Genomic DNA, 27,360 nt, shown 5'->3' with positions numbered 1-27,360 from the left:
AAAAAGTTAAAGATGTTACTGCTCAATGCCAGATGTCTAGAAGTCTAAACAATAAACTCCACTACCTGCAAGCTCTTCTCACTCTGGAAAAAAAATAACAGTTGTGCAGTTACCATGTCATGGCTTAAAGCAGGGGAGAGCACCCCAGCAATGCAGGACTATAATGCCCTACACACATTTACACCAGCTACTGAACAGGTCTGGACAAAAGGTGGAGGTATCTTGATTTACATTAAAAAAAAAAAAAAAAGAAGTTATGTCTTACCATAACGTTCCATCTGTGTTGTATATCTTTATTCATTCCTTACTGACAGGACTGTGTCCCCAGCTACTTGAGTCCTGGGTGGCCCTAAGGAAGGATATTCCTGAGCGCCACAGAACCAAAAGATCCTCATTCCCTGGAGGCCACATCAAATTTGTAATGAGTGGTATAGGTATGAGGTCTTGCCCAAGTGGCTGCTGCGCAGATATCATCCATAGAGGCTCTGGAATGAAAAGCCACGTAAGTAGCAATCGATCTAGTAGAATGAGCCTTTATTGTGGAAGGTAACTATAGTTTATTCTGATGGTAGATAAAGGTAATGATGTTCCTAAGCTAGGAGGATAGTGTCACTTTGGAGACAGGTTTACCCAATCTGGGTCCTGCAAAGGTCACAAACAACTGATCCATTTTCCTGAAAGATTTAGTCCTGTCCAAATAAAAACGAAGCTGCCTATAAACATCAAGGGTGTGCAAAAGATACTACCCTCTGTTTGAATGCTGAGGGAAGAAAACCAGCAGGTCAATAGATTGGTTAATGGAAAATCCAGAAATGACCTTGGGCAAGAAGGAAGGGTCAGTATGAAGGGACACTCTATCCCTGTGGAAATTCAAGTAAGGTCTCTTGACACTCAAAGCCTGCAACTCAGATACTCTTCTCGCTGAGGTAAATGCTACTAGAAGTAGAGTCTTCCATGATAAAAATTTAATATCACATGAATCAAAAGGCTAGAAAGGAGGGCTTGTTAATGACTGAAGTACCAAAGTCAAGTCCCAGGGTTCTATGGGGGGCTTGACAGGAGGTTTAAAGTGTAATACTCCTTTCAAAAAGGTTTTGCACAGACGGTGTGACATAACAGAAGAATTATCAAATCCATTATGAAAATTTGCAGTAGCTGCTAAATGCACAGTGATCGTCGATGCTGAGGCTCCTGCATGTAGAAGAGTAGTCAGGTATTGTAGGATCTTTTGACTAGGCATAGGGAAAAGGTCTATGTTCTGATCTTTGGCCCAAGTAGAGAACCTAGCCCATTTGCTAGAATAAATTTTTCTGGTGGAAGGTTTGTGTGAAGCCAGAAGAATATCGAACAGGAGACGAGATATCAGGCAGCCTTGCAATCATTGGAAGTGGAGGAACCAAGCTGTGAGCTTGAGGCTGTGGAGACTGGGGTGAATCAATCCCTGAGGATGAGACAGCATACCTTGAGATTGATTCAGGATCCATGGGCTGTGAATCAGATGAGGCGATATGAAAGAAAACCAGACTTGACAGGGACAATAAGGAGCAATGAGGATCACCTTGCTTTCCAACCTTTGAGCTTTCTGGAGGAATTTCGGGATGTGGGGAAACGGGGGAAAGGCATACAGTAGACCCGGGGGCCAATCGTGCGTTACAGCATCCCTTGGTGATTCCACCTAAGTGGGATCAGGGCAAAGTAGTTTCTGCATTTGTTGTTTAAAGGGGAAGCAAACAGGTCACAGCAAGGCCTGCCCCAACAGCGGAAGATCCGATCCGCTATTACAGGACTGAGGGACCACTCATGAGGCATCAGGATGTTCCTGTTCAAACTGCCCGCAATAAGGTTGGAACTCTGGGAATGTGCGTTGCTATAAGAAAGCGGTTGGAAGCTATTGCCCAGTGCCAAACCCTCACAGCTTCCCAAAACAGGGGGTAAGACCTGGCTCCACCTTCGTGGTTGATATACCAGACGACTAACATGTTGTCCGATTGAATTGCAATGGTCCCAGAAGGGAGGGATGTATGGAATGCTTGCAACGCTAAGAGAACTGCCCTCAGTTCCAGGACATTTATGTGCAAATTGGCCTCCATGGGGGACCAGGTGCCTTGGGCTGTCCTTCCCTGGAAATGCCCTCCCCGCCCTAACAGGGAAGCATCCGTGGTCACTGTGGCCCTGGGTTGGGGGAGACAGAACGGTCGACACCAAAGATTCTATTCTGGCTTCATCCGCCACAGCATTTCTTTCTTGCAAAGGTTTGTAAGGCATATCATGTGGTCGAGTGGGTGGGTTAAGATTGACCATTGTGAAGGAAGGAGCCACTGTAATGTTCACATGTGCAACCTTGTCAGCAGTACTAGGGTAATGGCAACTGCCATTGAGCTTAAGAGTTGCAGTACAAGGCATGCTGGTACAAAGGTCTTGGAAGGAGGGCTTGGATCTGGTGTCTTATTTTCGAAAGCCTGTGAGGAAGGAGAGAAGCTTGACAGATGTGTCGAAGACCGCTCCAATGAATTCCAGTGTTTTTGTTGGGAACATCTGAGACTTGTCCTTGTTGATCGTAATCCCCACGCAGAGAGCAAGGCCTTGAGTGTAAGAGAGGCCGTGGGTTAGAAGCTTCCTGGTAGAGGTGGTAAGGAGCCAATCGTCTAGATACGGAAACACCTGGAATCCTTGTAGTCGAAGATGAGCTACTACAACTGCCATACAGCTGGTGAACACTCAGGGGGCTGTCTAGAGACTGAATGGCAGTGATCAGCTCCCAGCCAGAAGTGGAGAAATCTCCGGGAGCACTGACACATTTTTATGTGGTAATACTCGTCCTGGAGATCTAGAGAGCACATCCAATTGTCCTTCCCTAGAAAGGGAAGAATGGACTGTACCATGACCATCCAGAATTTTTGAGGTTTGAGAAATTTGTTCAACAATCTGAGATCCAGGATTAGTCTCCAGTCCCCTGTCTTTTTTGGCACTAAAAAAAACCTGGAGTAAAACCCGGATCCTCTCTGGTTTGGTGGGACTGGTTGGATGACTCTCTCTTAGCAGCTTTTCTATTTCTAAGGCTGCTACATCCCTCTGATTGGGTGGCACATCGGGGATTCGTTTGATGGGTCTGAGAGTTAAAGCGAATGGTATGTGGTAGCCTCTGGATATTATTCTCTGCACCCAAACATCGGTAGTAGTGAGTTGCCAGGCTGGTAGGTGTAGAGAAAAACGACCCCAACTGCTTCCAGAGGAAAGCAATTGGGCCACTGCTCAGGAGTACTGGTAGGGTCAGCCGGAGACAGAATCTCTAGCGCCCTGGTTACGTGGACCCCCTCTACCACGAAAAGGGCATCTTCCAGATGAGTTGCCCCCTCTGCCCTGGGGGAACTGCTCCCACTAGTGTCATGAAAAGATCCTTGGGATTTCTTGAACCACAATTTCCCTTCCCTCTGGTTCCTGGAGTAGGACCTCTAAGGGGTGGAAAAATATATGCCTACAGCAGACAAGGTCTTTCAGTCTTTCTCGCTTTGTGCTAGTGTGTCTCGTACTTTGTGACCAAAAGTGCAGATTTGTCGACAGGTGCATTGACAAAGGAAGATTTAAAGGGGTCTGCGAAATCACAAACACATCCAAGCATGACATTTCATGACAATGCCGGATGCGGTAGCTCGAGCTGCCTCCTCGGTGGTGTGAGATATCAAACGCATTGAGGAGTTTGAGATAGATTCAAGGGTAGCTAGCTGCAAGGGTGTCATGCACCTCATCAGGAAGTATGCCTACCAAAGAGGAAGACATTTCAGAAATTAGGTCTCTTTGGAGGCGAGTGAAGTGTGCCAGATAGTTCAGTGACCAAATGGCAAAGGTCGCTGAAGCATAGGTCCGCTTCCCTAGTCTGTCCATGGCCCGAGACTCCCTGTTCAGAGGAAGGACAGTGGAACTATCTTCTGCCAGTTCCCTCTTGGTGGCCTCCACCATGACCATGGAATCAACCGTCAACTGCTTGGACCAGTTGGGCTGGTCTTCAGGGGTAGATAGAATTTTGTTCGGCCTCCAGGGGAACGGTACTACGTTGTCAGAGGCCTTCCAGGCATGCTGCATGATCAGCTTTATAAGCTCATCCGCAGGTGGGGTCACCAAGGAAATAGATGGCCGGGCACGGAAGGCCTGCAAGAACACCAATTCCTCAGAAGAAGGGTTAGAGGACTTCGTCTCCACGCTGCTTCAGGATTTCGAGAATGTCTTCAAATGAAACTTTGCCTGGGGGAGACTGTGGGGACCCTTCTCCCTCATCGCAATCGGTGTCCTCAGTGATAGATTCCTCAAGAGAATCAAGGTGCTTCCTCTTGTACCGTTTCTTCCAGGGTGGCTTTCACAAAATTGGGTATAAACCCCTATGTTACCTGCTGGATAGCCAGCTGACTCACACATATGACCCAATCAGTTGGGATAGGGGAGACCACTTCCACAGGAGACCAGTCACTAGCAGAGTTCTCAACAGCTCAGTGTTGGGTCCACTGCTTTTTGACACCTACTTCTCAGAAGTCAAGGGTCTCTGGCCATGTTTGTAGATGACTGCAACTAAAATGCAATCAAAGAATCTCATCAAGACACAACTACCCTCCAAGAAGGCCTGACATAGCCAAATAAATGCCAAAGTCATGGTCTAAAAATCAATGCCAAGAAATGCATAACAGTTTCCAGGGGAGCAGTCTCCCCAAAGGATACTATCACACTGATAATACACCCTTAACTGTATACCCATTACTCAGGAATTTGACAACGCATGAAGACAGTAACCTGGCCTTTGACCATCATGTGTCTACAGTAGTAAGGAAATAATTCTATGCTGTGTAGCATCTAGGTACAAGAATGCCATCATTCTACTGTGCAGGCCATCATCAGACCAGTCAGTCAGCAAAGGCACCAGAACCACAGAGCGAGGGGGAGGGAGCAGCCCTCCCCCCGCTTTTACAGCTGCAAGGAGGACTCATACGTGCTTTGCATGTCAATGTGAATTTAAACATAAAATTGCATGGAAAATAAAACACAGCCTGCTACCAGAATCAACTCAACACCCACGGTAAGGAGACGTTTTTGTGCAAGGCTTTTGGTGTGCCCCCAAGGTGCTCCATTACTGCATTTAGGAAAGTTGTGCTCCGTTATTACTGCTGCATTTAGGAAGGCTGTGCTCCGTTATTGCAGTGTGTGTGTGCTCCATTACTACTGCTGCATTTAGGAAGGTTGTGTGTGTGTTGCATTTAGGAAGGTTGTGTGTGTGTACTCCATTATTACTGTTACATTTAGAAATGTGTGTGTGTGTTCCTCTTAAAATTTGTGGTTTTCTGTCAAATCAGTGAGAATGGAATTCACTAAATAATGATAGCCCTTTAAGTTTCAGTCTATCTTTTTAGGAAACACATGGTAACACAAAACACTATTTTAGCAAAATTCTAAGACTATACAAGCAATATTTTGAAATGTGCCCCTGGTTTTGGGCCTCCCCCCCCCCCCAAACACATTTTGGCTTTTTCCAGATTTCTTCTGCTGTGAAATTGATATATTTAGTTGTGTCAAGTGGATGGTACAGTGGTAGTATTTTTGCCTAAAGCAAGAGGTTCTCTGGTTTGATTCCTGGCTGGGGTCCTTTATGTGTGGAGTCTGTATGTCCTCTCCCTGCATTTGTGTGGGTTTCCTCCAGGTGCTCTGGTGTCCTCCCACATTACAAAGACATGCGTTTGGAGCATTTTTCCCTAGGCCTCAGCTGAAAATTGGCTTTAGTCCAAGTCGGACTTTCCCAGCAAACAAATGTTAAATAAAAAAAAATAATTAAAAAATTATTATGGAGCTGAGAGCTTCAGGGGAAGAAAAGTTTAATGCTGCTTATTCCAAGTCTTTTTGCATGGTTAGTAGCACAACAGGTAGTAACCTTACTTTTGATGCAGAAGGCTGCGGGTTCTACTCCCACAGTATGCACGTGGAAAGCTTATACTGTACTGTGTTGTACTTTAAAGGTAGTAGAAGCTGCAGTCCTGTGAATATCCTCCTTTGGAGGAGTTAGACAGTAACTATGAACCTGTTATCAAGTTTGTCATCCATTCCCTATTGCAATATTACTAGCTTATCATTTTTTAATGTAACATAGGCAATTTATTCTTCAAGGGCAACAGCCACTTTATTTGTAGATGACTTACTTCTGCAGAGATTTTGCATATTTACTGATACTGGTGGACTGTAATGACAGAAGTTTGAGTAGCCTTTCATGGCTGAAATTTTCTGAAATGGGTAGTTTTGTCATTATTGGTTCATATTGTTCAAAACTAAAAATTTAAAACACATTCTAACAACCGGTGCTGTATTACACAAGTAATATAATTTAATACAATCAGGAAGGTGAAACAAAGAATGCATGCATGGCCCTAAAAAATGTTTGAAAACAGCCCAGAGGAAAGTGTGAAAGGGTCAAAATCATGGGCAAATTTTAAGCTTTACTCTTGTTACCAAAGCAATGGACGAAGGTAAAACAGTTCACACCACATTACCTTGACCTGGCCAAGCCTTTTGACACAATCCCCTACTCAGGTGTAGTACAAAAGATGAATAATGTAGGAGCAAACACTTAAATCACCAGCTGCATTGATGAATAATGTAGGAGCAAACACTTGCATCACTAGCTGGATTGCCAACTTGCTCACAGGATGCAGGAGATCAAAGTAGGGGAAGAGACCAGTCACCAATGGAGTCCCCCAGGGTTTGGTGCCGTGACTTTTTCTGTTTGGCATATACATCTCAAAAGTAAAAAGAAATACCAAATGGCTTTGGCCGGCTAAGTTTGAGATGACTGCAAGCTAGGAGCAGTTACTGAATCCCCAAATGACTTAATCATGCAGGCAGGTTTGTCCCAAATAATAACAGGTGTCAAAATCATGACAATGCCCTCTGAGAACTGAACCAATTGTTTGGCATTTGGGAACTTGTGTACACAGTGACCTAACTTATGACCAACATGTGCCCAGAGTCATAAGAAAGTCTTTCTATATTGCATAGCTTATAAACAAATTGTGACTAGAGCTAGATATGTTGTCCACCTTTACAAAGCTCTCATCAGATCAATTAGTTTGTATAATGCCCACTTTGGCATGCATCTGTTCAGCCCCATGCAACAATTAGAATACCTTCAGAGATACCTTACTAAAAGGATACAAGTCCTAAACAATAAGTCTTGCATGGACCACCTCAAAGATTTATTACTATACTCCATATCCTACAGAGTGCTTAAAGTTGATGTGTCTGGCATACAAGACATCATCTGACCTAATACAGATGGACCTACTGAACGTCAGCAAGACAAATGGCATCAGAAATGCTCAGTCAAGGTATCTAAACTGAATGTTGTAGAGAGATGGATATATATCACAGAGACTACCACTGTTTCAGAACAGACTATCCATAAAAATAAAAAAAAAGCTCATCCACTCATATTCAAATGAAATTTGGATCTAAGCATGGGTAACAGAAAATGTACTCCAAGATTGCCACTAATGGATAGAGGTCATTCCTAAATGCTGCATCCCTTACATGGTTCCCTTCAAATTATCTATGGTATGATCACAGTTATTCTCACAAGGGCTAATATACAATTATCAGCCATGGGATAGGTAAGACCAATCAGAAAAAGTTAATTCAAGCACCAAAAGGGAATTGACTAAGCTTAAAATGTCCTCCAAGTGAACTTATATTGTGGTAGTAAATACTTATAAAAAATTTCCCTTTTTAGATCTCTACAGTCTTCAACAGCTTCCGGCACCTATGTCACCAAGTACAATGCCCACTTTGTCTGTACTTGACCAGGCACATGCAACAACTGGAACATCCACAGAGGTTCCTCACAAAAGAATACAGTGCAAAAACAACATGTCATGTGGATCACCTCAAAGCCCTATCCCTGTACTCTGTCTCCTATAGACAGCTGAGCCTGGTCTGCAAGCTATCCTCGGATTCTGCTCTGATGGACATGATGCATACAAGGAAAACAAACAGCATCATAATTACCACATCTAGGGACCCAAACCGCATTTGTAACAAACAGGACATGTTAGAGGGATCGGTATTGTCTCTCAAAGACTACCCCTATTCTGGAACAGGCTTCCCATCCATGTGAAGCAGAGTTCTTCCCTAACCCAATTCAACTTGACAGTGGATGGGGAATCGGAAATTTACTACTGGCCTGACACCCAGGTCTCTAATAGGCAGAGGCAGCCTATAAATGCTTGACCACTGAAACCCAAGCCTACATACTCCCTTCCAGGGAGTAACAAAACTTGTCAGATACAGTTCAGAAGCATGACTAGGCTTAGAAAGACCCCAATGCTGTCAGCCTAGTATACACCTATCACCCTATGAACCAATGTGCAGTGCTAATATTTTTTTCAGCAACAAAGGAGCAGAAACATCAACCCTGGGGGCTTTAGTAGCCAGGAAGGAAGTTTCTCTCTATCAGAATCATCACCTTAATTTTCTCCTTCCTGCCTAAGAAACCACTGCAGAATCACTGGGCAGCAATCCTTTATAGGTTCATAGGTAAGTGGTAGGTTAGCTGCCTTTGTGGGACATTTTAAGCCTACTCAATTTCCCTTTCTGTGCTTGAATTAACCTTCTCCATTTGGTTAGAGATTGGCCTTACCCATCCCATGGTGAATTACTTATCAACTCTACAGAGAGAGACTGGGATCATACCACAGATAACTTGAGGGGACCAGTACACAGGCTAAAGCATTCAGGAGATGACTATGTCCATTAGTAGTACAGTGGATAGTCTTGGGTCAAAATTTTTGTTTCCCATTCATAGATCCAAGCTGCACCTGAATATGGACAGGGATGAACTTTGTTTTATGCGGATGCCCCATCCAGAGCAGTGGTATCCCCTGCAAGACAAATCTGTCCCTACAAACCACTCTGTTGCAGAAGACATTTAGATCTCTAGATGGAGTACTTCTGATGCCATTTGACTTGCTGATGTGCAATAAATCCATCAGTACTGGGTGTGAGTATGCCTTTGTATGATGCAGGTCACCTCTTAGCAGTCTGTAGGACACAGAGTATAGTGACTGGGTTTCGAGTCAGTCCATGTAGGACAATTTGATTAGGCATTGCATCCTTTTAGTAAAGTATTTCTGTGGGCATTTCAGCTGTTACATGTGTCTGGGTAGATATATGCCAAAGAGAGCATTATATTCAATTAGTGGCCTAATGGCTGAGTAAAGGGAGACAATGACATCCCCAGATCTAGACACAGTCCCTTTGTCTATATGTTGTGCAATACAGAAGGACTTTCTTACAACAATGGACACATGTTGATCAAAATGTAGGTCACTGTCAACACAAGTTCTCAAATCCCAAACAAACAGGTCAACTCTTAAGGGTGTACTGCTAATCTGGTAGTTCCCAGGGTCCCAAAGGATACAATAATGCATTTTTTGGGATTTAGTTTCAGTTTATGACTTTGGTACCAGTTATTTTTTTTGTGACATACCTTCCTGCATGATAGACAAGTCATTTGGGGAAGCAATGACAGCTCCTAGCTTGCAATTATCTGAAAACTTACCCAGATCATTCTGGTATTGGCTTTTACTTCTGAAAAGTAGCTGTCAAATAGGAGAGGTCCCAGCACAGAACCCTGGGGGGCAACTTCCCATATTTTGATTTCCTACACCCTGTGAGCCAGTGAGCAATCCAGCAGGTGATACAGGGATTGATCTTCAGTTTATTTAGATTTTCTACTATGCCTGTGTAGGAAATTGTGTAAAAAGCTTTGGCCAGGTCAAGGTATATGGTATGTACCATTTTGTATTCATCTATTGCTTTGGTAACCTTTTCAAAAAAATCCACCAGACTGAGTAAGCATGACCTGCCCTTGACAAATCCAAACTGAGGTGGGTCCAGTGTTTGGAGGTTGCCTATGCCCTGATTCATTAATTCCATGATTAAGTGTTTCCATGGCTTTGTATATGAAGCTAGTTTGACTTATGGGTCTTTAATTGCCTGAGTCTGTGAAGGTCCTCCCTTTCAGATTTAGTTTTACTTGTTCCTTCCTGCGGAGTCCTAGAGCTGAATCTTTTTCATATATACTGCAGATAGCTTCCAAGTACAACACCCACAGGCACATCATATGTAAGGCATGAACGTTTTTCCCTTCTGCTTCAAGGCAAAGGCAACTTTAGGTGCACATGTAGTACATTTTTTAAATATGATACCTCTTCCTTCTCCAGTTCAAAAAACATGACAAAAAATTAAATCGCTAGTAACAGCTATACAAATAAAATCAGACTGCATCACAACTCATCTCTTTGTATACCACAAAAAACACCACAGACAAAATGGTAACCTGATGGCAGTGAGAAAGAACAGACAATCTTAGCCTAGCTTTACAAACCCTGACAAAAAAATACAGTAAATTTGATAGACATGACCTGACTGGTGTTTTAAAGTAAAGATATTCATAAAAGCTGGAAAAAAATTACACTAACAAAATAATTGAAAGTGAGCCTGAGAGCACCTCTGAATGCTTGCAGAAATGTGCCAAATGGGATCTACAGAAAAGAGGTGGTTTACCATATTATCAGAGCTAGGGGAGGAGCTTTTTTCTGCCTAGCAGATTTTTAAACATGCTAAGTAACTGCTGCCTGCAGCAGTCCTGTCCAAGCCTGCATCTCGTAAGATCATACCCATCTTTTCATTAAACACACCTTCATGTTTACTAAACACTTTTAAAAGTATCATTTCCATAATGTATACACTTTTTCTCTCCCCAATTTAAAATAATTTTGTTCAAACAGATTCTTCCCAGCAAACATGAGACAATACTACATCTACTATCAAAGGTTTCTTTCTGCTCCTCATAAGTAACTTTCATATCAGTAACTCTCAGTATTTTATATGCTCTCCTAGACAGATTTCCAATACAAGATCAGTTATTTCCAAATCCATGTTACTTCTATGAATCTCCATCCATTCATTATAGTGACACTGCCCAGTATCAACCTCACAATTCACATGCTTGTTTCACAGTTTCAATTCGATCAGGAATGTGTTTTCATATTCAGGATATTTATGCTGCCCAAAGAAAATGCTTGCTCATACACTTACTCCTCTTCAGCAAGAACATTACTTCAGCAGCACATAATTAAATTCTGTTCAGCTTTTTCAACACAAGCTTTTTGAAAAAGTATTTTTCTTATTTGTGCAAACACTTGCTATATGCTCAATTCTACAAGGATAACAAAATCCATTTCAAAGAAAAGACAAATGTTACACCTCACATAAAAATAAGACATTAAATATGTAGCAAGTCTCATTTTGTTTGGACACCACTAAGTATGCCTTCTAATAGTTTTAGTAAGTGAACAATGTGCAAATGTTGCTGCGTTTTTTTTGTTTTTGTTTTTTTTTTTAACAAGAAACATCTTTATTAAATTATCACTTAAAACATAGGCAGACAATCATACATTTATATAAATGAAAACAAACCATACTGGCGTATTTTTAGTTCCAAACATTATATATCACTTATCTGTACAGTCATTATTAGTCAAACATTACATAGCTCATTCAAATCCTGCCTTCTTTTAAACCTTATTCCTCCTCCAAAACATTATTCTGCATGCACTGTTCGCACAATTCCAAGTTTTTCTATGCAATTTACTCATACGCTTTTCTAAAGATTCAATTTCCATGTGGTTTAGCTCCTATATTCATTACTTCTAGTACAGTTGGTTGACTGATTTCCATTTTGTGGTAATTGCTTTTTTGGCAGCCACCACAATTAGACTCAGTACGGCCTTATGATTAGAGAATTTCAATTTTGTATCATAGGCTCAAACAAATCATTTCCTTAGTTAAACCAATTTTCTCACCTAGTATTTCTGATAGAGTAGTCTGCAGGGAATTGTAATATCTGCCAACTCATTACACACTCAAAAATATGTTCCCAATTTCCTCTTGATTCCCCATCACACCTCCAACATTTGCTATCTTCCTGAGGAAAAATTCTTCAGAGTCTACTTTGGGATAAAAATACCTATGTAAACACTTCCAAGCAAAAATCTTAAATCTTCTAGACTTTGTCGCATACCTGGGAGTCAAACATACACCCCCCATTGTCTCTTTGTGAATTACTTATCTAATCTCTCTTCCCAATCCTTTCTAACATGCTCTGGCTGACTCTTATAGCTACCATGCAATATTTCATATGCTCTACAATTATCTCTTTTTTAACAGCAGCTTCTGTTCTAGAGTCTACCAAAAACTCTACTAGTGCTGGTCTTTTGCTTAGGATCCCCCTGTTCCTTTCTCTTGGCTTATACTCTGATATCAATCCTTGACAGGGATGGCAATCTCTCTCATAGGTGTGTACTAGGCTAATGGTCCTGGAGCCTTTACAAGCCTAGCCCATAGGATTACCCTGGCATCATGCCACCTGACCTGAGTTCCTAGTGCCTCTATCGAGTACAGCCACTGGAGTGAATTTTCTTTTTCCCAGCCACTCATCAAGATTTCTCTTGAAGAGGGCCAGTGAGGCGCTCTGCTTGACATGTATGGGAAGTCTATTCCATAGCATGGGCAGTCTCTGGGTTATGAACCTGTCCCTCCAGAATGTTCTGTTGATTGTGGTAATGAGGTTGAGGTCTCTGGAGCATGTGGTGCGGAGGGATTGGGATTTAGATGTAGCATTTCTAACAGACCTGGGTCAGACATGGCTTTGTAAGTCAAGCAGAGATCGCCTCTAAGTAAGCGATATCAGAGAGAGAATAGTTGGAGTTTTTTGAGTCTGTCCATACAGGACAAGTGTTTGTGAGGTATTTTTGCAGCCTCTCCAGTTGTTGCAGGTGTCTAGTGAGGTACATGTCAAATGAGGCACTGTACTCCATGACTGGCCTAATAAGGGAAGAGTAGAGGGAGACAATGACCTCTTTTCTTCCTGGATGCAAAACCCTTAGTAATGAGATGCACCACATAGGACTTTCTGACCACAGTGGCAAGGTGGTGTTCAAGAGAGAGGTTGCTGTCAACCTGTGTTCACAGATCTCTTATAACGCCTTCTGTGTTCAGTGGACTACCATTGATGTAGTAATTCAAGGGAACCGTGTTTTTCCCAAGGGGGTTGATGACATTTTTTGGCACTGAATTTAAGGCCATGGTTCTGACACCAGTCGTTGGTCTCAGTAAGGCCTTTCTGTAGGATGCCAACATCACTTGGGGAGTTAATAATAGCTCCCAACTTGCAATCGTCTGCAAACTTTGTCAGCCAGATTCCCTTCGTGTTGGCCTGGGCTTCAGAGAAGTAGACACCAAAGAGGAGAGGATACCAGGACCCAACCCTGTGGGACTCCACTCATGACTGTTTGGCAGTCTGACTTGGAGTCCGCTACTTTCACATTGTGGGTTCTATCTGTGAGCCAGTTTGCAACCCACCTAGTGATACAGGGGTTGATGTCTAGCTTAGTGAGTTTTTCTATGATTCCAGAGTGGGGAATTGTATCAAAGACCTTGGCCAGATCAAGGTAGGCTGTATGAACCAACTTGCCTTCATCCATAATTCTAGTGACTGACTCAAAGAAGTCGACCAAGTTGAGCAGGTATGATCTACCCTTCACAAAACCAAAATGGGTAGGATCAGAGTTTGGAGATTCCCTATATCTTTGTTTATTAGGTCCACAATGATGCTTTCCATAGCTTTGCATATCAGACTCGTCAGGCTAATGAGGTGATAGTTCCCAGGGTCTGCAGTTGCTCCTTTGTGGAGAAGGATGACTGTAGCAGTGTGCCATTCGGTACAGACAAAGCCTGAGGTGAGGCTGTGATTGAACAGAGCACACAGGTGAGGTGCCAGTTCACTCTGTAGTTCATGTAGAACACATCTAGGGATATTGTCAGGTCCCACAGAAGCTGTATTCTTGACCTTGGACAGTGCTGTTTTAACCTGTGCAGCAGTAATACTGGGTGTCTGGCAATCTACTGGCATTGTGACATTGTGATTTGTCCTTTGAGGGATTGTCTCTAATTATCTGCTTCCAATACCTTGGTTCCTTTGCCAATTTTCTCCAGTAAATTCCAGCCCACTCTTCCCTCTTGTCTGTATCCCCAATTGCAGTCATCCTTATTGACAGAATCTTTCTCCATTCCCATGGTGGCTTAGTTCTTAAAATAGTTTCTGCTACTTTATGAACATAATATTCTGTATGGTTATTTTTATTCTCCTTGAGGATCTGCATCCAAAATCCCAGTCTCTCCTTATTTCTTGAGCTTCCTCCCGTTTCATCAACATCCCTTTCCACTTTGAATTATAGCTTTCTGCGTCTGCTATGTGTAGAAGCCTCAACTGTGAAGCTCTGAAATACCCCTTCAAATAAGGTAATCCCAAACTACCTTGTTCTACTGGAAGGAAAAGTTGCTGTGTCTTGATAATTTAGGTTGGCTGTATTTCCAGTTCTACATATCAGATTATAATGACTGGTAGGTAACTGTACGCAACAAAGTTGTCTGTGTTCTTTGTCCCTAGGTGGATGTAATTTGCATCAGCATTTCTCATATGATTTTTGGCACTATACACTATGGTTCTGATCTACTGCACTGCATGCTACAGCAGCCAGACTTGCGTATAAAACATGTATATTTTTGTTTGCTTCACTGCTATATGTTTTAAGTCATTCTCAGTTAAATTAGTCTCTGATGATTGTTTTCTTTGCCTGTGTGTCACTAACTCCACATGCAATTTTGTCTTCCAAACAATTGCGGCAATGCATCTCTATAAACTAGTCGAGTTAATTCAGCCATATACTTAGTAACACATTCAGTGAGCTTTCTTTTACAAGAGTTGCATCTTGAAATTACCTTACTAGATTAAATTTATTTTTACTAAGTTTGAGTGCGGGGAGTGCCTTCTGTGTGGAGTCTGCATGTTCTCCCCATGGTTGGGTGGACGCTCGAAAGACATGCGTAAATGGGCGTGCCTTCGTTGAAGGTTGAAAGTCGAGCTGGCACCTCGGCGTTCGTGAAAATCTACTGCCAATCATTAGCGGACAGGAGTTCCGCTGTGGCGACCCCAACCGGTAAAAGCTGAAAGACAACAACAACCAGTTATATGTAGATCTCATCTGGTTTCTATGAAGTGAAGCGGCTTTTATTACACTATAGTTCTGAGCTCTGCAAACACAGTGAAGTATTTACATCTTCATTTTAATCTTACTGGAAACAACTATTCAAATAGTTCACAATTTTTCTTGTGTGTCTAGATTTTTATATCATCTGCAGTCACAGTACATACAGTACCCACTTTTCTTGTTTTATTTCTTTCTGCTTAGAGTTGATGCAAGTATTGATTTTTATAAAATCCTTTAATATTCTAGTTACATTCTTTAATTCTGTTAACCATGTTGCCAAAAAAGGGAGTTATATGCTAATAGGAATTTTTAACAATTTACATGGTTCAAAAGCTTTAATAAGTAATCCGTGCATTATAGCAAGACAGCAGCACAGCAACACACACTTGTACAGCTCCTCTTAGAAACTTACAACAGCATAGTGAGTTAAACACAAACTAGTTTGAGGTAGACACCAACTGTGATTCCATGACAGGAAGGTCACACTTTTGAGCATCATATATCAGTTAGGCTTAAAATGAGAATATCCTACACAATAAACAATTACAAAGTTGTACTTTTTACATTGGTATATTTAATGAATACAGAATCAAGCATGAGTTGAACAGTAATTGTGCCTTTTGACTTTTTATATCCATTAGACATCTTTTTTTTTTTTATTGATGACAATTTTATTGCATACCACAACCTACCAATCAGTATCAACCACTAAAAGGACTAGAAATACACCCAACCTAAATGATCACGACATAGCAACGGTTGCACATTGTTCACTTATTAAAAAAAGCTACAAATCCTAACAGTGTCTATAGTCTTATTACATCTGACAGGAAATTTGACAAAGATACAAATTTATACTTTATGCTGAAAAAAAAAGCGTTATGTACTTAGCATAACTTGACATCAGTGCTATCCAGTGTCATTATTCATCACAGATGGGTCTTGGACCCAAACTTGGATCCGACCTTCAACTTCTCAGACAGATCCAGAGCTCAAACTCCTCCCCTTCCCACAATCCCCCACTGCCTTCTAACTGTCCGATCGAGTTTGCTAAATTAGCTGAAACACAGAAACAAGGAAGGGAGAAGGAGGGTGGGAATGTGAGGAATAATGGCACTGGATAGCACAGATGCCAAGTTATGTTAAGTACATAACTATCTGATGCTATTCATGTCTATTCCTCACAGATGGGTCAGAGTCCCCAGCTATGCAAGTTGGGTGGCCTCAAGGAAGAATATGCTGGAGCAGGGAGGAACCAAAGGAAGGCCTGTTCCTAGATATTAAGTCCAATTTGTAGTGTGAATGAAAGTGTGTGGATTAGACCAAGTCGCAGCAGCACAAATCTCATCAAGGGAAAGTCTAGCCAAAATGGCTGATGACGTAGCAACAGACCTAGTAGAGTGGGCCTTAACTGGTCTGTACAGTTCTAAATGCCAACTAGCATAAATGAAGGAAATATAATAGGTTCATAGGTCTACAGGTGTTTACTAGGCTAATGATCACAAGGGTCTTTTTAAGCCTAGCCATGCATTCCAAATCTCTGACAAGTTCTGATACCCTTGATAAGTGTAAACATGGGCCTGGGAGATGAACGATTTACAGGTTACCAGCCTCCATTCACAGGTGCCAAACCAGGGATGAATTTCCGGTCTCCTATCCAAATGTCCAACATGCGCTTGAATTAGGTTAGGGAGGAACTCTGCTTCACATGGATGGGGAGCCTATTCTATGCCTGGCATACAGGGCATTGTCAGACCCCACTCTGATGGACCTCTTGCATAGGACATATGGCTTATACCCTGTATTCTTTTAGTGAGGAACCTCTGTGGATGTTCCAGTTGTTGGATATGCCTGGTTAGGTACATACCAAAGGGGGCACTGTTCTCAATGATAGGTCTGATGAATGCCGAATACAGTGGAACAATGACTTCCTTGGACTTAGATACTTTTGTTTATAAGTTGCGCAACACAGAATGATTTCCTCACCACTGTAGACACGCAATTATCCAAGGCTAGATTACTATCTATGTGTGTCCAAGTCCCTGACCACTGTACTCTATGGGGTGTGTTGTCAATATAATATTTACCAGGGATGGATGACTTCCCAAAGGATACTATTACACACTTCTTGGCATTTAGTTTTAGTCCATGGCTCTGACACCAGTTGTTTGTCTGTCAGCCCCTCCTGTAGAACATTTGTGTTAGTGTGAGATTCAATGACAGCTCCTAATTTGCAATCATCTGCAAATTTGGTCAGCCAGAGACCACTGACATTGGCCTTGACTTCTGAGAAGTAAATGCCAAAAAGGAACGGTCCAAGGACTGATCCGTGAGGGACTCCACTTGTGACTGGCCTCTTTGTAGAGGTGGACTCCCTAATTCTAACTTCATGGGTCCTACCTGTGAGCCAGCTGGCTATCCACTGGGTGACATACAGGTTTGTACCTAAGCTCTTGAGTTTGTCAACAATACTCGAGTGGGGTATTGTGTCAAATGCCTTGGCCAGGTCAAGGTAGGCAGTGTGAACGATTCTGTCCTCATCTATTGCTTTGGTGACCTTCTCAAAGAAGTCCACCAGGTTGACAGGCATGATATGCCCTTGAAACCCAACGAGGTTGGGTCCAGTGTCTAGAGGTTTACTATATCTATAGTGATCATCTCCATGATAATTCCTTCCATGGCTTTACATACAAGATTAGTGAGACTTATGGGTCTGTAGTTTCCATGGTCTGTAGATGGGCCACCTTTGTGCAGAGGGATGAGTGTTGCCTTCCTCCATTCATGAGGCATGAAGCCTGATAGGAGGCTACAGTTAAATAGTAATTCCAGAGGCCCTGATAGGTTATGTTTCATGCTATTTAAAGGCATCCTGGGATACTGTCTGGACCCATTAATGCAGTGTTCTTGGTCTTAGAGCCTAGTGATAGTAGGGGGAGTTATATTTGATGACATTTCCTGAGGGAAGGTTGAGGGGGAGAGAGGAGTAAAGCTGGAGCTGAATTTATAAGCCAGGAGGTTTGCTACATCTTCTGGGTCAGTATAGGTTGCTCCACTTACAATGAGCTCTGCACACAACTGTGTACTGTCTTTGAGGTTGTGGAGATAGCTAAAGAATGCTTTGTGGTTGTCCTTGGCCTGGGACATCAAACCTGCCTCAAATTTGGCTTTGGTAGACTATTTGACCTCTGAATTGTTTGCTTAGTTTGATGAGAGTGCCTTTATTCTGCTGGATGCTGCACCTCCAGATTTTTGCCATGATTTACTTCCTCCTGTTATGCAGCCAACTGATTTTGTGATTTCACCAGGGTGACTTGTTTTTTGAGTCAGTTTTGTACTTCTTCCTGGTGGGTACAGCTGCCTCTGTGCAGCTATTAACATGTTTATAGAGGGTTTCCGTGAACAGTTCTACATAGGCAGAAGTGTTTTCAGGGTTTATGGGGGCTTGAAATTTTGCCAGGTTTTCACTTAATAGCCGAAGGTTACCCTTAGAATAGTTCCTGAATATTCCAGGTATAGCTGGGAGTCCAGGTTTTATTTTTACTTCAAAGGAGACCATTTTGTGGTCTGACCTTACCAGAGAAGGCATTACAGTAGGGGGTGTGCAGCAGTCTCCCAATATCAGTGAGGACCAGATCTAGTGACTATTTCCACAAATCCACCTGGAAATAGTCACTTTGGAAACTGATTGCCCCTTTCTGCTCTGAGAGAAAGCCACAAAGAGTTGGTCTGACTTTCTAAACTCCTCAGTCCTCTTTAAATAAAAACGCAGTTGCCTGTGGACATCTAAACAATGCAATACATTCTCCTTTACTGGAGTAATTAGGGAAGACCACCAGTGGTTGAATCGACTGACTGAGATTAGCTTCAGATGCCACTTTAGGGAGAAAAGAAGGACTGGTTCTAAGATGCACTCTGTCCTTATGAAAGATCATGAACAGTGGCTTAATGCAGAGCCTGAAGTTCCGAGACTCTCTTGGCAGAAGTAATGGCTACTAAAAAGGCTGTCTTCCAGGAAAGGAATTTAATATCACATGAACCAGCTGGTTCAAAAGGTTTTTGAGTTAGGGACTGCAGCACCAACGTCAAATCCCATGGCAGGGATGGATCCTTAATAGGAGGTCTAAGAAAAACTCCTTTCAGAAAGGCTTCGCACAGTTTGGAAGAAAAGGTAGGCTTACTGTTGATATGGAAAATTTGAGATGGCAGCCAGCTGGAGCTTAATGGTAGGAAAAACTCATCCCATCCTGAAAAAGTGAAGATAAGAAGAGCAAAGTATCATGAATAGGGGTTGAAAAGGGTTCTAGATTCCACCGTTTGGCCCAAATGGAAAACCTTTTCCATTTACTAGAGTACACCTTCTATGTAAACGGCTTTTGAGAAGCCAAAATAATGGTCCTTACCGGGGAAGGAAGCCTGGACTGCAAAAAGGATTACTGGAACTGAATAAACCATGTGGTTAGATGAAGGGTCCAGAGATTGGTAAGCAGAAGCCCCCAGTGATGGGAAATGAGATCCAGAATAGGATAAAGCATCCAAGGTGGGAGACCTTAGGAAGGAGAACCGCGTCTGATGAGGCCAGAAAGGGGCAATGGGGATGAGAGAGGTCTTCAGATAACTAACTTTTTGCAAGACTGAGTATTAGGGGAATAGGAGGGTAAGCACAGAGGAGACTTGGAGGCCAATTGTGAACCAAAGCGTCCCTGGGTGACTCCCCTGATGGGGATTCAGGGCAAAATAATTGCTGCATTTGTAGTTATCTGGTGAAGCAAAAAGGGTCGCAGCATGGCTGACCCTAATGGTCAAAGATTTGTCTTGCCACCGACAGATTCAGGGACCACTCATGAGGACTCAAGATGGACCTGCTGAGTTTGCCCGCCAGCACGTTGGAACTCCTCGGTATATGAGTTGCAAGAAGAAACTGCCTGGAAGACACAATCTCATGGCCTCTCTGCACAGAGGATAAGACCATGTTCCCCCTTGCTTGCTGATATACCAGAAAAACGCCATGTTGCCTGTCTGAATTGCTATGGACCCCAGAGGGACGCAATCCTGAAAGGTCTGCAATGTTAGGACTGCTATCATCTCCAGGACATTTATGTGCAATTTGGTCTCTATGGGGGACCATTTGCCTTGAACCGTCCTGTCTGAAAATGTCCCCCCACCCCAACAGGGAGGCTTCCGTGGCCATTGTGGCCATGGGTCGACAAATTGGTCTGCCTAAAAATAAGTCTTGAGACTGAAGCCACAAAGCAAGATGATTCCAGTACACCTGAGTCAACTTTACTGTCATAGACATGGGCTGAGACAGAATGGACCACTGGACAGTCAAGGTGCACTGGAGAACTCGCATAGGATGCCTGGTGAGAGGCACCATCTGAATGCCTGCTGCCATACAGTCTAGCTTTCTGAGAATCAAATGAACAGGCGGGTGTGCTAGATCCAACAAAAAAGAGACCATCTTGAATCAGATGGAACCTGCGGGAAGACAGTGCAACAGTCCCTGATATCATGTCCAGGAGGACTCCGATGAATACCAGGTTGCACCTTGGCACTAGATTGGACTTGGGCAGATTCAGTGTGATACTTAGATTCTGGAAAAGACTGAAGACATGTCTGGTCACCAATAATAGTTGATGCCTTGTGGGAGCTGTGAGAAGCCAATCGTCGAGATATGAAAAAACCTGGAAACCTTGCAGCTGGAGATGAGTTGCCACCACTGCCATTCATTTGGTAAATACCGGAGGGGCGGTGGTGAGTCCAAATGGCACGGCTCTAAACTGAAAATGACTGGCCCCTAACTGAAAACGTTAAGTGTCTCCTGGAGCATCTGTTGATCTTTATATGATAGTACCCATCCTTGAGATCCACTGAGCATATCCAATCATCCTTGTGCAAGAGAGGCAGAATGAACTATACAGTGACCATCTGGAAATTGGACTTCTTGACAGAAAGGTTTAGCTCGTTGAGGTCCAGAATCGGACGCAGGTCCCCGATCTTTTTTGGCACCAAAAAGAAGCAAGAGTTAAGTTCTGGACCCTCGTTGTCCTGTTTGGACCTCCTGAATGGCTTTTTTTCAAAGGCGGTCTTGCACCTCGATATAGGCCAACTCCTTTTGGTGGGGTGGTACGTCTGGGAGAAAGTTCCGAATTGGAGGGGGCTGAGAAAAGGGAAGACAGTAACCCGTGGAAATAATTTTTAGTACCCACTGATAGGAAGTGAGACTTGTCCAGGCTAGTGGGTGAAGGGAAAGATGACCCCTGACTGCCACCAGGGCAGGACAGTTGGGCAGCACTTCAGGAGCGCTGGAAGGGCTTCTCCAAGAAAGGTTCTCGGGAGTCTTGCTTTTGAGGACCCCCCTCTGCCCCTAGGGCAGCATCTAACGTTAAATCCCCTGCCCCAGCCTGTGGAACAGGACTCCTGGGGAGCGTCCTGAAAGGAAGACTGAGTCTTCTGGAACCAAAGCTTCTTACTTCCCCTCTGTGTCTTGGAAAAGGACCTCTGGGGAGTAGAAAACCTAATCCTTAGTGCAGAAAGGGTCTTGCCTTCCTGCTCGCTGGGGGTTAAAGTTTCCTTAACAGACAGTCCAAACAAGGTAGAACCGTCAAAGGAGGCATTAGTGAAACACTCCTTAAAGGGTCTACAAACCTGCAAAGGTGAAACTAGGCATGCCGTCGGATAGCAATGCCGGTACCTGCCACTCGAGAGGTTGCCTCCGCAGTACTGGAGATCAATCTCATTGAAGCATTAGTTAAAGATGTGATGTGGACAGCCTCAGACAGACTAACCTGAGGCTCTTTGGAGGCAACAACTCTGACAGCTCCGAAACCAAATCCGTCTGAAGCTGGGTAAAGTGGGCCAAGTAATTAGTTGTTCTCAGACCAAAAGTAGCTGAGGCAAACACATGCTTTACAAAATGGTCAATCACCCAGGACACTCTGTTCAGGGGATGGACTGAGTAGCTTTGTTCAGCTAGCTCCTTCTTAGTAGAAGCAGCCACCATCATGCTGGCATCGACAGGGACTCCTTTGTTCCAAAAGGTCCTATCCTTAGGAGGACTGAGGAAGTTATCTGCTTTCTTGGGGACTGGTTACACCATGTCAGTCTCCTTCCAGGCCCTGCAGGCAATAAGGTCCACAAGTTCGTCGGTGGGGGTGGGAGTGGGGACTCGGGTAGAAGCTGGGCCCATCCCAAACACCTTCAGGAACACGGACTCCTCCGAAGATGGGGCTAGCGAAGACCAACTGCCTCTCTGAGGACCAGGATGTCCCTGAAGGAAACCTCCTCAGGCGGAAGTCTGGGGAAGCCGTTTCCCTCCTCAAAATGCATCTCTTCGGTGGGGGACACTTTGGGGGAGTCCAAGTGCCTCCTCTTACATGTTCTCTTCCAAAGGGGTTCCTCCACAGTGGGCTCTGGAGATGACTCAGAAGAGATGGGTACCCCAAAAGGTGCAGTACCCATCTGAAGGCGCTCACAGGAGGGCTGACTCTGGGTGGATGATGAGGCCTCAGCACCCAATCCTGAGAAGGGCTGGAAAGGACCTTCAAGAGAATGAGAGGCAACTGCCAAACTGGAGAAGGTCCTCTCTACCACCCAGAAGGCTGATGAAATGGATGAAGCCACCCCCATTCCCTGCGGCTGGGGCCACCTGGGAAGGGACCCAGACACAGCACCGAACCTACCAGATGATATCGGCCAGAGCTGTGCAGTGTCAAAGCCCCCAAGGGAAGGGAGTAGTCAATAAAATCCGGACCTGAACCCACCCCCAAGTAACTCACACCGACCCAAGACGAGGGTCACCCTTGGTCCAAGGGCTGCAGAACAGAGCCAGCCAGGGACCCTGACGGTGTCGAGAAGGCAGGGATACCCAACACCATCGGCCTCTCACTAGAAGTTTCCTGGTCCTGACATTCCAAAACCTGTTGGATTGGAAGAGGAGAGTGGAGACCCGAGGATGTCAGGGTCCCTTAACCACATGGGTAGGGGAGGGCAGCAAGCCCAACTTGATTTGGGCCTTGAGGAAACTCCTCATCATCCTATCCATGTCCAAGGGAAAGAGACTTCTGAAGGCTCTGGAAGAAGCTGAGGAGTGGCTAGATCCTGCTGGAGATCCAACCTTGGATCCCACAATCCTATGGCCTCGAGAAGGAGATCAGCTCTGACGAGTCAGATCTGACCTCCTGGGGAACTCTGAAGGGGAATCATCAATAACAATAGGATCCAAAGGAACCAATGGATGTGACAACCTAGTAGGGTCTGAAGGTTTGCAGACCAAACCGGATGACTCTGACAAACTGTTCGGATCTGGGGACAGCTCGCTTCTACTCGGATCCAAAGGCCTCTAATCTGCCAAGGCCTTAGATCCGAGAGTCTGATCCGAAGCTCTCGGAACGACGGACCTCAGATCCGAAGTCGAAGAGGCTGGGCTTGGATCCAGGTATCTGCGATCGAAGAGTCTCAGCTTTTTCAGATGAGAAGAGGAGGAGAACACCCCAGACGGAGGAGGGGGCCTCTTTTTAGGCTCCTGCAAGCGCTTGAAAGGGAAGTCCGAAAGCAGAGGACCACCATGAGCTACCCTGAGCCAAGCCTTTAAGCAAAAGTTTGCTGTGGCGCTCTACAAGGGTCCTGGGGATGAATGTGGCACAAATGTCGCATTCAACCACCAGGTACACCAACTCTAAACAGTAAATACACTCCTCGTGTGAGTCTGAGCACGGCATTTTCTGACCGCATGAGAAGCACCTTTTAAAACCCGAAGACTTTTCAGCCATCCTAACAAAGTACTCACACACATGCAGAAAAAGAAAGGGCAGTTTTTTTTTTTTAAGAAAAAGACCAGCTATAAGAAAAAGGCACAAAGTGCCATGCACTAGGAGGTGGGAGGGGAGAACCTACCTACACCAAAAAACTAGGTTATAACAAGGAGGGGAGGAATTAAACTAGACTAACTATAGGGAAAGGTACAAACAATACCCCAAAAAGGAAGAAAGACGAGACAGGAAGTAAAAAAAAAAAACAGCTCATCTCCATTCTCCTATGCTTGAGCCTGGACCATGTCTGCAGCAATTCAGTGGCAAATAAGATCTGTGAGTTAGAAGGTAGCGGGGGATTGTGGGAAGGGGAGGAGCTTGAGCTCTTGATCTGTCTGAGAAGTTGCCGACTCAGATCTGAGGTCGGATCCAAGACCCATGTGTGAGGAATAATGACACGGATAGCATCATATTACTATAATAATTCAAATGAATAACGCTATTAATAGGATACCAAAGGAGTAAGCTCAAGCCATCAAGCAATGATACCACCGGTTTAATAAAAATAAAGCATTCATTCTAAATACATAACAGATTAAGCGCTTTCATCCACTGCAATGTGGACTCCTTCAGAATGATTCTGACGAAGTCCACATTGCAGTGGATGAAAGCACTTAATCTGTTATGCATTTAGAATATATGCTATATTTTTATTAAACCGGTGGTATCATTGCTTGATGGCTTGAGCTTACTCCTTTGGTATCCTATTAATAGCGTTATTCATTTGAATTATTTGGCAGTAGTTTCAAACGCTATTTTTTTGTTTTTTCTATATCACTATAATACCATGAACTGTAAGTATTTAGATAAGCTATGAGCTAGTGGGGAGGCCTTAAAAGGCAACTGCCAGTGCTTCATATCTTAAAGCATGCAGGAAATTCAACAGGTCAAGACAATTTAGACTACCTTGTTTGCACAAAGTCCTGTAAACTAAATGGAAGAGATATTACGAAGTTAGAGGGTGTATTTTGCTAGTATAGTATTTATAGTTATTTGACTATATTCCTGTACCTCCGCAGCAATGGCACTACTCATTTCAAAAACAGGTGGAAGTGAGACACTGAGCAAGGAGCTGAAGTCCTTCACTACAAATCACAGAGAACATAATGAACCAAAAACCTCCATCCTTGCTGTTTATGTAGACTATTATTCCATGAATGGCTTACCTTGCCAGAAGGAAAGGAATATGACAGACTTGACCATGAAGAACTTCAGGACAGGACTGTATGGACTAAGAAGTTCCCGTGTGGCAAAGTAGAAAAGAAACAGGGCATACAAGGCCAAACTGACTGAAATATTGTAGATAATTGTGATGTACAGATATCCACTGGCCACACTACAACACAAAAGGAAAACAAGATGTGGTAATTTTTCTTGTCACACAAGTTAAACAAATCTAAACATCTTTCTACTTAGCCTTCTTATTCTAAACAGTAAAAATCAGCAATTCAATTAATGCAAAACAGCTAAAAGTGAAAAACATTAACAGAGTCATGACTACAATATGGCACGTGGTGGCAATGGCTCAGATCAGCATTCCCAACAGAAACAACACTAATCTCACAGCACTCCTCTGGTTCCAGACTGCAGTGCAAACAAAACAATTCTGGAAGGTTAGCCAATGATTCTACTAACTTCAGAAATGAGAACACATACAATTTAAGATTGAGGTATAAGGAAGAAACCTATAAAATGTTACTAAACACAAGTGTCTCTAAGTTCTCTGCAAGATACCACACATCTAGAATATGAACTCCTTTAGCACACTGTACTTAACAGCAGTCTGCAATGGATGGAACTAAAGTAGCAGTTCACAAAAAGGGTGGGTCCCATACCTCTCAATCTCTTAGAGCAAGAAATCTGGACAAAACCATAAATAAAAGTGGGACAAAGGTGACAAAATATGGACAATTTTTAAATATTGCTCTTACAAATTTAGAAAGTTGATATAATAACAGGTTTTGCTTTAGCATGAATTTTCTGAAGGGTATGAAGTCTTAAACCTCAAATGTCTCTCATTATTTTCTAACTAAAGTCTTTAAAGGTTTGCCACTAATTTGCCAAACCCCCCACACAATTTTATGAAAAATGGATCAAAAATATATGACAAAAATCTGGACATTCTGTGAAAATCTGTACAGTTGAGAGGTATGGTGGATTCCTCTTGCATGGCATTTACTGAAGGCAGCCTCTAAATAGTGATGCTTGGGTCAGGTTTTAAAGGACTGAGAAAATATGACCAGAAGCCCAACAGTGGTCTTGCAAATGTAAAATATACAATGCAACTAAAAGTACAGTTCAGTTGTGTACACTTACCATAAATGTAGATGTTCGAGTGTCTTCACTGTTGCAGTCATCACATTTGGGTTATCCCTGCAGGGCAGTCCTCGGCTGGCCTGAACACCAGAGATTTAGTATTTCTGCCATAGCTGCTGTCTCTTGAGGACTGACGTCAGGTCGTCAGTGGTATAAAGGAAGGCAGCCGACGCCATTACATCAGTTTTTCTTGCTCTAACCTGTCAGGAGCCCCCAAAGGTAGGAGGAAAGGCTCTGGTAGCAGAACCCCACCAGTGGAAAATAAATACCAATACATCCCTTGTAAGAAAGGAGTAAGTACAGTTGTGTACACTTACCATAAATGTAGATGTTCGAGTGTATTCACTGTTGCAGTCATCACATTTGGGTTATCTGCCTGCAGGTAGCCCTCAGCTGGCCTGAATACCAGAGTCTTGGATTCCTGTGTCAGATGCCGTCTCTTCTTCCATGACGTCAGGTTGTCAGGAGTATAAAACATGCAGCCGACGCCATTACATCAGTTTTTCTTGCCCCAGATGTCAGGTGCCCCCACAAAGGGAAGCAGTTATATGTTATGGTACCCCTCCAGCAAAAAGCAAATACACCAGACAGCTTAAATACACCAAACAAGAAGGAAAGGTGGAGTCAAGAGAAGTCAGGGGGCTGGAGGGAGGGTAACCAGGACTGCCACAGTGAATGCACTCAAACATCCACATTTATGGTAAGTGTACACAACTGTACTATGTTTTTCATGTTTCACTGTTGCAGTCATCATATTTGGGTTGATTCCCAAAGCTAAGGAAGGGAGGAGGAAGTTAGAGAGCATTAGGGCCAGGTATTAAGCCCTGCAGGACTGCAGTGGCAAAACCAGCTCTGGATTTAGAAAAATTAGGTATCTGGTAATGCTTGGTGAAGGTATGTACAGAGCTCCAGGTAGGAGCTTCTAGGATGTCCCTGGTAGGGACACCTCTGAGAAAGGCTGTAGAGGTAGATGCAAGCCCTGGTGGAATGTGACCTTATCCCCTGTGGGGTAGGTTTTCCATGGTGCTTATAGCAGAAATGAATGCAATGGGCTATCCATTTGGAAATGGTTTGCTTTGAAATGGCCTTCCCCTCTGCTT

The 27,360-nt window shown here is 43.5% G+C and overlaps 1 protein-coding gene across 3 annotated transcripts in view; it reads right to left on the bottom strand.

The window, feature by feature from the left end:
• TMEM184B (transmembrane protein 184B) overlaps positions 1-27,360 on the bottom strand; it is a 1,551,114-nt gene that overhangs the window by 276,095 nt on the left and 1,247,659 nt on the right. For all 3 annotated transcript variants that reach the window (XM_044068425.1, XM_044068435.1, XM_044068443.1), the window contains exon 7: positions 25,111-25,280. In XM_044068425.1, the coding sequence (XP_043924360.1) occupies positions 25,111-25,280 (170 nt within the window). The remainder of the gene's footprint in view (positions 1-25,110; positions 25,281-27,360) is intronic.

This window comes from Protopterus annectens, chromosome 1.part0 (assembly GCF_019279795.1).
Source record: "Protopterus annectens isolate FY-2018-M chromosome 1.part0, PAN1.0, whole genome shotgun sequence".
Classification (NCBI taxonomy): domain Eukaryota; kingdom Metazoa; phylum Chordata; order Ceratodontiformes; family Protopteridae; genus Protopterus; species Protopterus annectens.
This window is presented reverse-complemented; position numbering and strand designations above follow the sequence as displayed.